This window comes from Henckelia pumila, chromosome 4, assembly GCF_033568475.1.
Source record: "Henckelia pumila isolate YLH828 chromosome 4, ASM3356847v2, whole genome shotgun sequence".
In the NCBI taxonomy this organism is placed as follows: domain Eukaryota; kingdom Viridiplantae; phylum Streptophyta; class Magnoliopsida; order Lamiales; family Gesneriaceae; genus Henckelia; species Henckelia pumila.
In genome coordinates this window covers 122,502,948-122,517,283 of record NC_133123.1, presented here as the reverse complement: position 1 = coordinate 122,517,283, position 14,336 = coordinate 122,502,948, and the positions used below count along the sequence as shown (strand labels likewise).

Genomic DNA, 14,336 nt, shown 5'->3' with positions numbered 1-14,336 from the left:
TTACATGTAAATATCATCACAGAACAAATCGAATTCACGAGTAAAAGCATTGATCAGACAACTATCTGAGATGATCTGATCCTCGAAACCGAACGGCGATTGTGATCGAATCATATCATCAACCGAAACGCAGTTGGATTGCATTTCGAATGGCCCTTCATTCAGAAGCAAACTGCGAACCAAATCGCAGTCGTCGAAATTCGGATTATCGAGCTGATCCACATTAATGGCACTCTTGAAATCCACCTCGCTGCAAGAATTCACCGAGTCCTGACCATGAAACTGGTCTAAAGCTAGCCACTCGGTGAAAAGAACTTTTGGCAAATTGCTCTTTGGAACTCCCCCGGAGTGGTCTGTTTCTAGTATCGGACCGTCTTTGATTTCGAAAGATTCAGCCATGGAGTGTTGGGAGATTGACTCGAGGGGAGGCAATGCTTCTAGTTTCAAAGATTGGCTACTCGCGCATTCGTCCTTGATTCGAGCTTCCGGTTCAGCCTTTTTCCCCACCCTTTTCTTCAGATAGGAATGCCAGTGGTTCTTTATTTCGTTATCAGTTCTTCCAGGCAAATGACGTGCTATCTGTGACCACCTGATCAAACATATACATTTATTTTTATATACAAAAACATATAAAATTTAATCTTCTGTATAATTTGCAAGGACTCATGAGTTTCTTACTTGTTGCCTAGTACTTGATGAAGGGCCAGGATTGTTTCCTCCTCCTGCATGCTAAACATCCCTCTCTTTAGTCCCGGCCTTAGATAATTAATCCATCTTAACCTGCAGCTCTTCCCATTCCTCTGCAAACCTGCCACGTAAAAACGACGATTGTTTCAGATCTCTCTGGCTATAGCTCGTGTTACATCTAATGCAACACAAGCAGAGTGTTGGCCACGACTAGCTACGAGATCGAGGAACGACTTAAAAGTCAACCATAATGCTGATTTCTAGCCTATAAATTTGGATGTTTAGATGGTTACTGTCACTCTACATCCTTGTAAACAATATGATTAAATCATATTCAACTTACAACATATATTTCTAATGTTGTTGACTTCTGGTAGCAAGCTTACTGGTTCAAATGTTATTCTATGTGTATATTTTACTGAATTAAGATTCAACAAATTCTGATGAAAAGTGTTAGGAATTAGAAGACCTTCTATATACATGTTGAGTTATCTTAATTAGTTTTATTACATCATCTTCAACGGATCAACAACCATTAATCAAGGTCATTTGGTTTGCCTTCATTCTTCTAATTAATTTCCCACTTGTTCCATTTCACATGTCAGTCTTCTCCTTCTAATTACACGAGTGCCTAACGTCGTCCAAGCCGATGATGAACAATAAGGTGTGAGCATGCATCATATATCTAATGTTCATGATGCTTAGCTTGTGTACAAAGTATATATGGGACGAGCACGAAAATTGAACTTACCGGCATTTATAGGAACCGAGCTCCAACAGCCATGGCCATGCATCATGATGTAGTTTTTCAGCTTCTGATCTTCGTCCGGAGACCATAGTCCCTTTCTGTGCTTCTTCTTTGGCTTGTGATCTAATGGCTTGCAACCCATTCTTGGACAAGATAATGCAAATGTTTCTTGTGATCGATGTGAGTTGTTTAGTGTGATGTGTTTGTACAAGAAATGGAGGTTTGGGAAGAATGTGGTTTTGATGTGAGGTTATGCTCGGAAATTTAAAGGTGGGAATTAGTAGGGAGAATTTTGTTTAAAAAATAATAAAATAAACATTGGGAAACAATGGCATTCATTACCTACCTCTTTTGTTTGATTAGAGATTATATTTAAAAATCATGTTGCGTTTTTTAATGTAGAACCATGGTTGATTGTGTAATTGTATTTCACATTATCAAGTGTAAACACAATCAAATTAATGGATTGGTTAGTGAAAAGTTCATAGTGCAGTTCTCTACCTTGAGCAAAGATGGAATGCAACATAATGGCTGGTCCTGTAACTCTGCAAAATTTTAATTTTAATTTTTTTTGGGTCTTTTTGCCGGTCCATTTACGGTCTTGTTCTTATAGTTTTTTTTTTTCTCGGTCTTAAGTCCTTTTCATCTGAGTGGTGGCGTGAATATGAAAATTGGACACACTAACAAATAACAATCCAATAACAAATGACAAATTGGAAAAAATTAAAATGTGTGAGGTGATGGAATTAGAGGTGTTCAAGTTATTAGACAAAAAGAAAATTGTAATTTCTCGATATTTGATCCTTATTAATTTTTTAATAAATTCTTAACTTTATTTTTTTACTTTTTTTATTACACTCTCGTTCACAAAAAATGCGTAGTTTTACACGAGACAATATTATAAAGATGAGTAACACTCCTGTGAGACGGTCTCATCCGTGAGACGGGTCAACTCTACTTATATATATAATAATAAGTAATATTTTTGACATAAAATGTAATACTTTTTAATGGATAACCCATATAAGATACTCATCTAAAAAAAATGACCTTTGAGATCGTCTCATAAGAGTTTTTGTCTACAAAGATAAGGAAGAGTGGAAGACATATAACATAACTCATTTTAAAAACATGTTATATGTACAATGAAAATTAAACAAGTTATTATTCATCATTTTATATCATACATCATTTTTGTATAAAGACTCCTATGAAACGATCTCATGAGTTAATTTTATGAGATTAATTTCTTATTCGACCCGACTCATAAAAAAAATTATAACAAAATTATTATTTTTCATTATAATTATGAGTCGGCCAACCCGTTCTACGGATATATATTCTTGAGACCGTCTCATATGATACACACTCCTACTTTTGAAATTACATATTGCACAAGTCTTTGTAATGTCCTACAAAAATTTTCCTATTTTCTGCATCAAAATCGTGGTAGTTATCGAACACAAAACCTCTTGTGAGACAGTCTCACGTGTCAATTTTACGAGACATATCTTTTATTTGGGTTATCCATAAAAAATATTATTTTTTATTATAAATATGGGTAGATTTGATCCATCTCACGGAAAAAGATCCTTGAGACCATCTCACAAGAGATATACTCTATTGAAATCGAAATATAACGTTTATTATATATATTTTTCAAAAAAAACTCATATGAGATCATCTCACAAATCAATTTTTGAGACAGATCACATATCTAACCCAACCCAAAAAAAAAATTATTTTTATGTCAAAAATATTTCATTATAAGTATGAATCAAATCGACATGTCTTACCACGATAGATCTTAATTATATCCATGACACTTACTCATTTATTTTTATTTTTATTTTTATTTTTTGTCTTCGGATGTGTCAGCTTGTGATGTGTGAAGTTGGATTACCTTATGGATTGCTGATTGGTCCACGCACTATGGTGCATGGTAGGATCAATTCCATGATGCACAGGATTGCAACTCTGCTAGATGATCGAACGGAATTGCAACTGCACAAGGGATCGGTTATTAGAGGTTATTTGCTGGCAACTACATGCATGCAAGATTGTTGCCCTATAAGAAGGGGACTACTCTTTGGAGATGCGAGGCACTTCATATTGTATCGATCTGATTTCTTTCTTTGTTGATTGTTATTCGAATCATTGTATTAAAGAGAGAGTGTTCTTGGTGTAATCCTCTTGTAACAAACACGATCGTGATTAGTGTATTTGAGCCTTGGGCAAGGCGAAGTGGATGTAGGATGTTCAATCCGAACCACTATAATTCTTGGTGTTTCTTGTTTACTCAATTTCTCATATACTGATTTTCAATCTCATATCATCGAATTAGTGAAGCTCCTTTGGGTGATCAATCGACTGTGTTTAAAAGGAAACTCAACAAACTGGTATCAGAGCTGCGGTTTGAAGATGGGAACCACTCGATTCGACATCGAAAAATTCACGGGAAAGAATGATTTCAGTTTATGGAGACTGAAAATGAGGGCTTTGTTGGTCCAAAATGGAGTAGAAGATGCACTCCTGGGTGATGACAACTTGCCGGAGAAAATCAAAGGAATTGATAAGAAGGAAATCCTTGCCAAAGCTCATAGTGCTCTGATCTTGAGTCTAGGAGATAAAGTGCTGCGTGAAATTTCAAAAGAAACTACAGCTGCTGCGATCTGGTTGAAGCTTGAGCACCTATACATGACGAAGTCTTTGGCCAATAGACTCTTTCTCAAACAAAAGCTATATACGTTCAAGATGCCGAATGGTAAGTCTATTGAAGATCATATTGATGATTTCAATAAAATCATTTTGGATCTTGAAAATATAGAAATTAAGGTGGAAGACGAAGACCAAGCACTGTTGCTATTGCGTTCTCTTCCTGATGGCTATGACAATCTTAGAGATACCATGATATATGGTAAAGATGCTCTAACTTTGGAAGAAGTACATTCGGCCTTGATGTCTAAAGAGTTGAACAAGAAGGCTGGAGTTCATACCAATGATCAGAGTGAAGGATTGTATGTCAGGGGAAGATCGGAGAAGAGAGAGTTTAAGCCAAAGTATAAGTCTCGATCGAAATCAAGAACCAAGTTTAAAAAGAGATGTTACAATTGCAATAAGGAAGGGCATTTCAAAAGGGATTGCCCAGAATGGAACAAGAAACACAACGAAAAGGAGTCAAGTTCAGGAGATGTAGCATTAGCAGAAGATGGCTATGAGAGTGCTGATGTTTTATTAGTAAGTACTGATAAACCTGAACAAGAATGGATTCTAGATTCTGGTTGTTCGTTCCATATGACTCCATGTAAGGAGTGGTTCAGTGCTTTTACCAAGACAAATGGTGGAAAAGTCTTGATGGGAAATAACTTGGCGTGTAAAATTGAAGGCATTGGTTCTGTTAAACTCAAGTTGAGTAATGGAGTGATTAGAACTCTATCTGATGTTAGATTTGTCCCAGATTTAAAAAGAAATCTCATATCTCTTGGAATGCTTGATCAACTTGGTTATGAATTCAAAGCCAAAGGTGGAATTCTTAACATCACGAAAGGTGTAATGCACATTATGAAAGGATCCAGAAACAATGGTCTGTATGTACTGGAGGGCAAGACATGCACTGACCAAAGTGCCCTGAGTGCAGAAGATAAAGACAGAACCAAGTTGTGGCATATAAGATTGGGACATGTCAGTGATAAAGGGATGGCTGAGTTAAACAAACAAGGGGCTTTTGGTAAAGATCAGATAAGCAAGCTCGATTTCTGTGAGCATTGTGTGTTGGGAAAACAGACAAGGGTTAAGTTCAAGAGAGCATAACACATAACTAAGGGCACCTTGGATTATATACACTCTGATGTATGGGGGCCTGCCAAAACCCAAACACACGGTGACTCGAGATATTTTATAACCTTCATAGATGATTACTCAAGGAGAGTATGGTTATATACTATGAAGCACAAGAATGAGGCTTTGCAAAAGTTCATTGATTGGAAGACACTGATTGAAAATCAGACGGGCAAAAAGATTAAAAGGTTAAGAACAGATAATGGCTTGGAATATCTGAATCAAGAATTCAATGCATTATGCAAAGGGGCAGGCATAGCAAGGCATTTCACTGTTAGGTACACTCCACAGCAAAATGGACTTGCTGAAAGAATGAACAGGACTATATTAGAAAGAGTCAGGTGCATGCTCTCGAATGCAAAACTTGGGAAAAGTTTCTGGGGAGAGGCTGCTAGTACAGCATGTCATTTGATAAACAGATGTCCTTCAGCTGCCTTGGACTTTAAAACACCAATTGAGGTGTGGTCAGGGAAACCAGTAGATTACCAAACTCTTAGATGTTTTGGTTGTACAACCTATATACATGCAAATGAAGGTAAGCTGTCACCAAGAGCAAAGAAATCAATTTTCCTTGGATATCCGGAAGGAACAAAAGGATATAGAGTTTGGATTTCTGAAGGTGGACTTGGTAAGGCAGTGATAAGCAGGGATGTTACTTTCAATGAAGATGACTTGTTAAACGATATGCCTCTAGAAAGAAAGACAGTCATGGATAATGACAGTAAGAGTAATGATCATATCTTGGTGGAGTCAGATCAAGGAGAGTATCTTGATACTACACTACAGCCCGGAAGCTTGGAAGATCAAGAATCATTTGAAAAACAGGATGAGTCATATTTGAGGGATTATACCCTCGTGAAGGACAGAGCAAAGAGAACCATAAAACCACCTGAAAGATATGGTTATGCAGACCTCATTTCATATGCATTAAGTGTGTCAGAAACCTTAAACGTGGATGAACCAATTACCTATAATGAAGCTGTCAATGGTCCACACAAAGAGAGGTGGAGAGAAGCCATGCTTGAGGAAATAAGTTCACTTAAAAGAAATGATACTTGGAAATTGGTGGAGCTGCCGAAGAACAGAAAGGTGATAGGGAGCAAATGGATTTTCAAGATAAAGGATGGCATTCCAGGAACTGTGAATCTCAAGTTCAAGGCTAGATTAGTGGCCAAAGGTTTTACACAAAGAGAGGGCATTGATTACAATGAAGTCTTCTCACCTGTTGTAAAGCATACATCTATCCGAATTCTACTGGCTTTAACAGCAAGCATGGATCTGGAATTGGAGCAAATGGATGTAAGAACAACTTTTCTGCATGGTAGCCTAGATGAAGTTATCTTCATGAGGCAACCAGAGGGGTATGAGGTAGCAGGCCAAGAAAACAAAGTATGCTTGCTTCAGAAATCACTATACGGTTTGAAACAATCATCAAGACAATGGTACAAACGTTTTGACAACTTCATGATCAGAAATTCTTTCCAAAGAAGTAAATATGACAGTTGTGTATACCATAAGTCGAATTCTAATGATTGCACTATCTACTTGTTACTCTATGTTGATGACATGCTAATTGCATGTAAAAGCATGAAGGAGATAGATAACCTGAAGGATAAGCTCAAAGCAGAATTCGAGATGAAGGATTTAGGTTCAGCAAGGAGGATTCTTGGCATGCAAATTACCAGAAACAGAAGAAAGAGATTGATGTATATTTCTCAGACAGACTACTTGAGGAAGGTTGTGACTAAGTTTGGGATGAATGAATCTAAAGATGTTGCTACACCATTAGCGTCACATTTTAGATTATCCACAGATCAGTGCCCTAAGGAGACTGAAGAGCAGTCTTATATGGAGAATGTACCATATTCGAATGCCACAGGGAGCTTAATGTATGCTATGGTTTGTACGAGACCTGATATAGCATACGCCATTAGCTTAGTAAGCAGATTTATGAGCAGACCTGGAAGAACTCATTGGAGTGCTGTGAAATGGATTCTGAGATACATCAAAGCCACCATGTCTACTGGCTTGATATATGGTAATTTACATGACACTACAGAGGGATTGGTTGGTTATGTAGATGCTGATTACGCAGCTGATATTGACAAGAGAAGATCGATCAGTGGTTACACTTTCATGTTCAAGGGATGTGTAGTTAGCTGGAAAGCTACATTACAAGCCATAGTGGCTTTATCTACCACAGAGGCGGAATATGTAGCTATTACCGAAGCAGCTAAGGAGGGCATTTGGCTTAAAGGCATCTTAACAGAACTCATAAGAAGAGATATCAGTGTTAAGATGTACACTGATAGCCAAAGTGCCTTGCACTTAACCAAGAACCCCATGCACCATGAAAGGACTAAACATATAGACATCAGGCTGCATTTTATAAGGGATTTGGTGGAGCAGGATAAGATTGATATGCACAAGATATCAACTGAAGACAACCCTGCAGACATGTTGACCAAACCCATTCCAACCATGAAGTTCCAACATTGCCTTGATCAGCTAAATGTTGGGGAAACTAAGGTTACTCCTTAGTCTTGGAATTGTCTTGCCCGAGGTTCATAGGTAATCCATGGTGGAGATTTGTGAAGTTGGATTACCTTATGGATTGCTGATTGGTCCACGCACTATGGTGCATGGTAGGATCAATTCCATGATGCACAGGATTGCAACTCTGCTAGATGATCGAACGGAATTGCAACTGCACAAGGGATCGGTTATTAGAGGTTATTTGCTGGCAACTACATGCATGCAAGATTGTTGCCCTATAAGAAGGGGACTACTCTTTGGAGATGCGAGGCACTTCATATTGTATCGATCTGATTTCTTTCTTTGTTGATTGTTATTCGAATCATTGTATTAAAGAGAGAGTGTTCTTGGTGTAATCCTCTTGTAACAAACACGATCGTGATTAGTGTATTTGAGCCTTGGGCAAGGCGAAGTGGATGTAGGATATTCAATCCGAACCACTATAATTCTTGGTGTTTCTTGTTTACTCAATTTCTCATATACTGATTTTCAATCTCATATCATCGAATTAGTGAAGCTCCTTTGGGTGATCAATCGACTGTGTTTAAAAGGAAACTCAACATGATGCAATGCAACTCTTGCCATTCTGTGGGTGTAGGCAATAAAATATGACGAGTACAGAAAAAGTTATTAGAACACATTAGTTAGACAGAAAATCCCATAATTGTCAAATGAGGACTTTCACTTGTTTAAAACTTGGTATAAAATGTATTCAAAGCGGCTAATGAGCATGGGCATTAAAAAATTTAACTTTAGGGCCCATTTCTTTCAAGGTCAAAAATGTTTAAAAACAAAAAAGGATTTACTTGGCTGCGCTCCACCGGATGTACAGCGACGTCGTCGCCATCCTCCGGTAACCTCGACAGGGTCTTTGCTGCGTGGACGTCGTATTGCATATAGGGAGGGGGTTGGCTAGTTCGTCCTATCCATATTATTGTCGATCATTACATTGATATAGTCACATCGATTAAAAATGAAATTGAGTTTAAAATAGTTATAAACAAGGGATTAGGATTTTTGAGTGTGAACGGATTTGAATTAATTTCTATAGAAGTCACTTGTGTTATTGCAGTCGCACTTATGCTTGCCTTACTTTCCACGAAGTAACATGAGATTTTCAAGCCAAAACTAATTAAAAGAAGTTGTCACTAGCTCTATACAAATATGATACCATAAAAGTTCAAATAATTCAACAATTAGGGAAAGAATTAAGATTTTAATTTAATATTGGCAAGTGATTTACGTGTGATATCTTCGTCCATAATTCGGTTTGGTCATTAGTAATCAAGTCTTCTTGGCGTGTCGAATCTTCATGTCCATTTTGACAAAATCCAATAATTAGCAATCATTTTGATTTAAAAAAAATCAAGAAGTTTCTTTATTTTTTAATTAACCTAAAAAACTAATAATTAGCATGTTGAGTATATTGTATTTCCTTTGGGCAGATTGTGTTTATAACTTAATCTTTTATTCATTAGCCGAAGTCTTCGAAATATGTAGACACAAGCACCCTCGTGGAAAACAATGTTAACCTTTATAAAAAAACACTAAACATTTTTATTAGGTTGAGTACGAACCTTAAACTTTGTTACATGCAATATTACTATATATTATATTATATTGGAATTAATATTACCATACACATTATATATATATATATATATATATATAACCAAGAATCTTATTTCCAACTTGCCTTTTTGTTTAATTAATCCTACATATATATTAGTTAATTTACATAACCTACCACGAATTTTTTTCCGTATTAAATATTAGACCAATTAAAATTTTGGGTTGTTCAATCTGATATACTGATTACTAATTTCTTTTGAAAATTTCCGTTTATATTTTTACTTTATCTTTTCTAAAATTTGAATATGCTAAATATATAAAAACAATTAAAAATATATTTAATATTTTTTTATTTTTCAATCTTTAGTTTTGTTATTTTGATCATTTGGAATGAAACCACTGTACAATAACCAATAATTGCAATTTGATTAATTTTTTTATAGGTATCAAATGACTGTCGTGTTGTATATTTAAACATATTAAAATAAATTATATAATTTTATCAAATAATATAAAATTTATATACACTGTTTTAAGAAAAACATAATGTAAGGTTTTAAATAATATAATATACATATAATTTTTTATTGTTGTGTAAGATTACTGAATTTTTGGTAAATCAAAATTTTTCACATCATTATTTGTGTATTTTCTGAAAAAAAATTCACAATAATTTTACATACCCTACTAAAAGTTGGGATTAATTAATTAAACTATGAATAATATTAAATTTTAAGATTAAAATATAATTTACATTTGTTATTTTATATTTTTATTATTTGTATATATATTATAATAAAAAATTATGATAATTTGTTGATATATAAAACTTTTACATTTTTATTTTTCTTATTTTTAAATTTAAGACTTTCAATACAAGAAAAGTAAATGCGATGGTAAATTTGTGTAACAAAGATAAAAGATAGTGTTATTAACATTTTCTCTTTCAGAGAGGTCATGCCAACGGAGCAAGACTGTTAGTCTGGTTTAGGAGAAAAAAACAAACAAACAAACAAAGCTAAAGAACCGGAATCAATTTTATTTTTAAAATAGTTTAACTAATTAATAACAGAATTATTGTATTTAATTTAATTAGTCTAGTTTAATATAAAACTTGTGCAAATAGAATTGAAGCGTGGATTGTAAATGATACTTTCTATATTCTAATTAATATTTCGAGGCATTTCGTAATCCTAAGACCTGGTTGTGCTCCCTGCCGAAGGACATATATTAATTATATTATTGTTTATAATATCTGTAAAATCGAGTAAAAAATATTTGGAACCAAAAAATTCTGACTAATGATTAATAAATAATGATTTGGTATGTATTAAAAAGTCAAGTGGAATTTTCGTGTCTGTATAAAATATTAAAAGATATCTTCAATTATTAAAATTCGAAAAGTCAATGACGCAAAAAATATGTAAATTATTAATGTTATTATATTTAGCTTGCATTTTATTTGAGAGTTGGTTAAAAAAATATTATTTAAGTTACCAATAAGCACAAGGGATTATTTTTTTTGCATATATATGAAGTCAAGGTGACAAAGGCCCCGTTTGGTTTCAAAAGCTAGGTCAAAAAAGCATTTTTTTAAGTGCTTTTCAGTTAACAATGTGTTTGGTTGACCAAAAAAGTGCTTAAATAAGCACTTTTTTGAGTCAAAATTAGAGCTTTTTTAAAAGCCAAAAATTGTAGCTTTTAAAAGCACTTATTTTAAAAAATCTCTACAAAATCCAAACGGGCTCAAAGTATCAATTTTTTTACCACATCTTTCTGTTTAATAATAACCACCTTTGTCTTTTTATTAAAAAACAACGAAGTATTTTTGAAAATTAATATACATTGACCCAAAATCAATTTTCTTTCTATATGCATTTATGGTACGACACATAATAATTTTATAAAAAAAAATAGAATTTATATATTATACACATATGCGGACCTGAACAAAGGGAAAATTAAAAAAATTCATTAATTCCCCGCGCGTCTGGCTTATGAAGAACACTGAAGTCAAACATTTGAGTTAGGTAAAGAAAATTATGATTTAATCGTGATAAAATCAAAATTTTGGTTTCGTTCATTACCTTAATTTCAACATATAGGATCAAACGATTGCCGCTTTATCAAAAATTATAGTTGACGTGGTGATAGTGCAACTAAAATATTTTAAATCGTATAACAACTCAAACGCGTTATGTTTCAATTAATATTTTACCCAGAAAAAATAATTATTGCACCTCAACACAAGAATTAGAAAGAAATTGATCGTTAAATTAAATATATATATATACAAGGTTACTCGTGTAGCTAAGCTGTCCAATTTTTTTTTATTGGTTTTAAACCTTAATCAAATCTAATGATCACATAATTCAAACAAATCTGAAAGGACTACCAAAAAAGTTTAACGTGTCAATTCTAGTTAAAAAAATGAATTTTGAAAAACAAAAGTGTGAAATGTTAATTTAAACGATTTACCAAAGTTTGATCCTATTCGAAAATTTGATATTGATCTTCATTTTTATTTTATGTAATTATATATTTACATAAACCTCTCTAATATGTACAATAGCCTGTAAACCATACATACTAAATAAACTTAAGCGGAAGACTGCGTGATTCGAACTTGGGAAGGCTTGTCCAAATCTTTGCTTATATATATTAATTGGGCGGTTGCTTTTTCATTGTAGGGGGAAAACGAATGAATTGTGAAGATATATATACGTAATTTTCGATTTCATCTGGTGAAAATTTGCATCATTTCGGAGTTCTTGCAATGAAGGTGGACCAATATACATCACGAATGTTCGTTGTGCTTTTTTAGTCAATCATTAATAATTATAATTGCTCATAGTAATTAATTAGATGAGGGTTTAAATTTTAATTCTCACAATTCTCATTAATGAGATCAATTTTTTTTAAAAAAAAAAATTATGACACATGCATACGCACGAGCGGAAATAAATCATTTTCTTCATAAGCTAGCCAGCTAGGCATATTTAGCGAGAAAGGACACACTCAATGAGAGTGAAATAACGAGATATATAGTTCGAAGAATTACGTAGGTCAAACGTTATATTTGAATTGTGAATCATTTTAAAGAATTTTTGCAAAATGGCCTTAAAACATATAAAAAAAATAAGGTGAATAAATTGATAAGATTATAATATTTCAAATTCATGGTCAAATAAAGGTCCTTTTTAAAAAAAGTATTACCGTAATTATATAATTTCTTCTATTCAAAATTAGGAGAACATAAACAATTAAATCTTTATTTGTGGTTGTAGTCATTTATACTGTCAAGTTTCAGTTTCACGAGTTTACTATACTTTCTTTTGTGTAGTGTTTGTCCTTCATTTTTCCGACTAGCATTGATATGTGGCACTGATTAGATGTTAATGTGGTTAGGGCTGATTCGATACGGTATATCGACTTTTTTAAAGAATACCGCATATTGTATCGAAAAAATCGATACTGATACTGTATCGACATTTTGGTATACCGAAATTCGGTATAACATAAATTCCATATCGTTCTTACCGAAAAATTTCGGTATACTGAAATTCAGTACGACATCGGTATAATACTGTCTATACCGACATTATTTAAAAAAACTCATGTTTTTCACCATAAATTTATACCGCTGTACCGACTTAATTAATATTTAATTATATATATATTAATTAATTTTTAAAAAAATATGAAATTGTTTGGTATTTCATTACCAAACTTTTCGAAAACGTATACCGATACCGATATCGATACCGAAATTTTTTATATATACGATTTTTTTTATACGGTATATGCGATATTTCGACATTTCGGTATTATTTTCCACCCCTTAATGTGGTGCTCATGTGAATGTCTCCATTCCAATGAAAAATTTATTAAAATTATCAAATTCGAACATAGAAAATTAAAATTGCAAATAAACAAGCATGCACGAGGAATATTGAAATTCATTTTCTTTTAAAAATATAATAATCTAATATGAAAATATGTCAAGGTGTCACTCCTACTGATTCAATTCAAAAGTTTGGTGGTCTAAGAATGTCAAGGTAAATGAAAATTGAAGTTATTTTTAATATTATCCGGCCTATGTAACTGAAAGTACTCGTGCAAAGTATAGTCTCAACCCATTTTTATAATCAACATTTTTTTAAAAAATTATTACCTTATTAAAAGTTCTTCGTTTTATTTGATTTTATATGTTTAGAAAACGAAGAAACGAATTGTCGGTACAAACATGGAATGTCAACAATTGGAATGTATAGATATTATAAACCAAAAGCAAAATATTTTCAAGAGAAACACTGAATCTGGATTTCTGGAATTTGTTTAATTAATTAAATGTGATATTATAATTTATATATATCCTAGCCTGGCCAATCTTCTGTAAAGATAGTACAATATATAAACATTTTATGCGTTAAGAACTTAACTTATCTTCTGTGTGTCAAAGTCATCAAGAATCTATTTTTACCTTTTCACTTTTTAACTTTTAACCTCTTCTCCATTAGAAAGATTCAATGTTTTGTAAATGCTACATTGTCAAAGAGGAATCGTGTATAATAATACAATAGCTCAAATATCGTGTTTCGATTGTTTGCACCTCCAATAATATCTTAATAATTAATATGTTTTTGTAAAACATTATTTATAAGATATGGTTTTATGATAACTATTTTTTATGTTTTGTGTTTTAAATTTTCTAAAAATTACATTTGAAAAACAAACGAGCGAACCAAACAAAAAAAATTTAAGAAATATTAATACATGAACAATCCAAATAGTTATTCTTTTAAGTAAATAATATTTTAATAATCCACAAGATTTTAATTTAGATAACTATGTAATTTACATGCACGCAAGTCGCAACCATGGGTCGAACTTGTTTGGGAGAGGGGTCAAGTGACCCCTCAGCTTTCAATTTTTTTAACATTATTTTGCTGCAAAA

At 33.1% G+C, this 14,336-nt stretch overlaps 1 protein-coding gene across 1 annotated transcript; it reads right to left on the bottom strand.

Annotated features, from left to right (window-relative positions):
* LOC140867004 (transcription factor LAF1) lies at positions 1–1,577 on the bottom strand. Its single transcript, XM_073272071.1, has 3 exons — positions 1,439–1,577; positions 679–808; positions 1–589 (listed from the first exon to the last, which is right to left on the bottom strand). The coding sequence occupies exons 1-3, from the start codon at positions 1,575–1,577 to the stop codon at positions 1–3; spliced, it is 858 nt and encodes a 285-aa protein (XP_073128172.1).
* Positions 1,578–14,336: the final 12,759 nt, after the last annotated feature.

Bases quoted from the DNA above. Each gene is read 5' to 3' on its own strand.
- LOC140867004 (XM_073272071.1), bottom strand. From the start codon at position 1,577: ATGGGTTGCAAGCCATTAGATCACAAGCCAAAGAAGAAGCACAGAAAG. The intron at 809-1,438 runs GTAAGTTCAATT...TTTACGTGGCAG, and splicing joins CTCGGTTCCTATAAATGCCG to GTTTGCAGAGGAATGGGAAG. The intron at 590-678 runs GTAAGAAACTCA...ATGTTTGATCAG, and splicing joins CATCAAGTACTAGGCAACAA to GTGGTCACAGATAGCACGTC.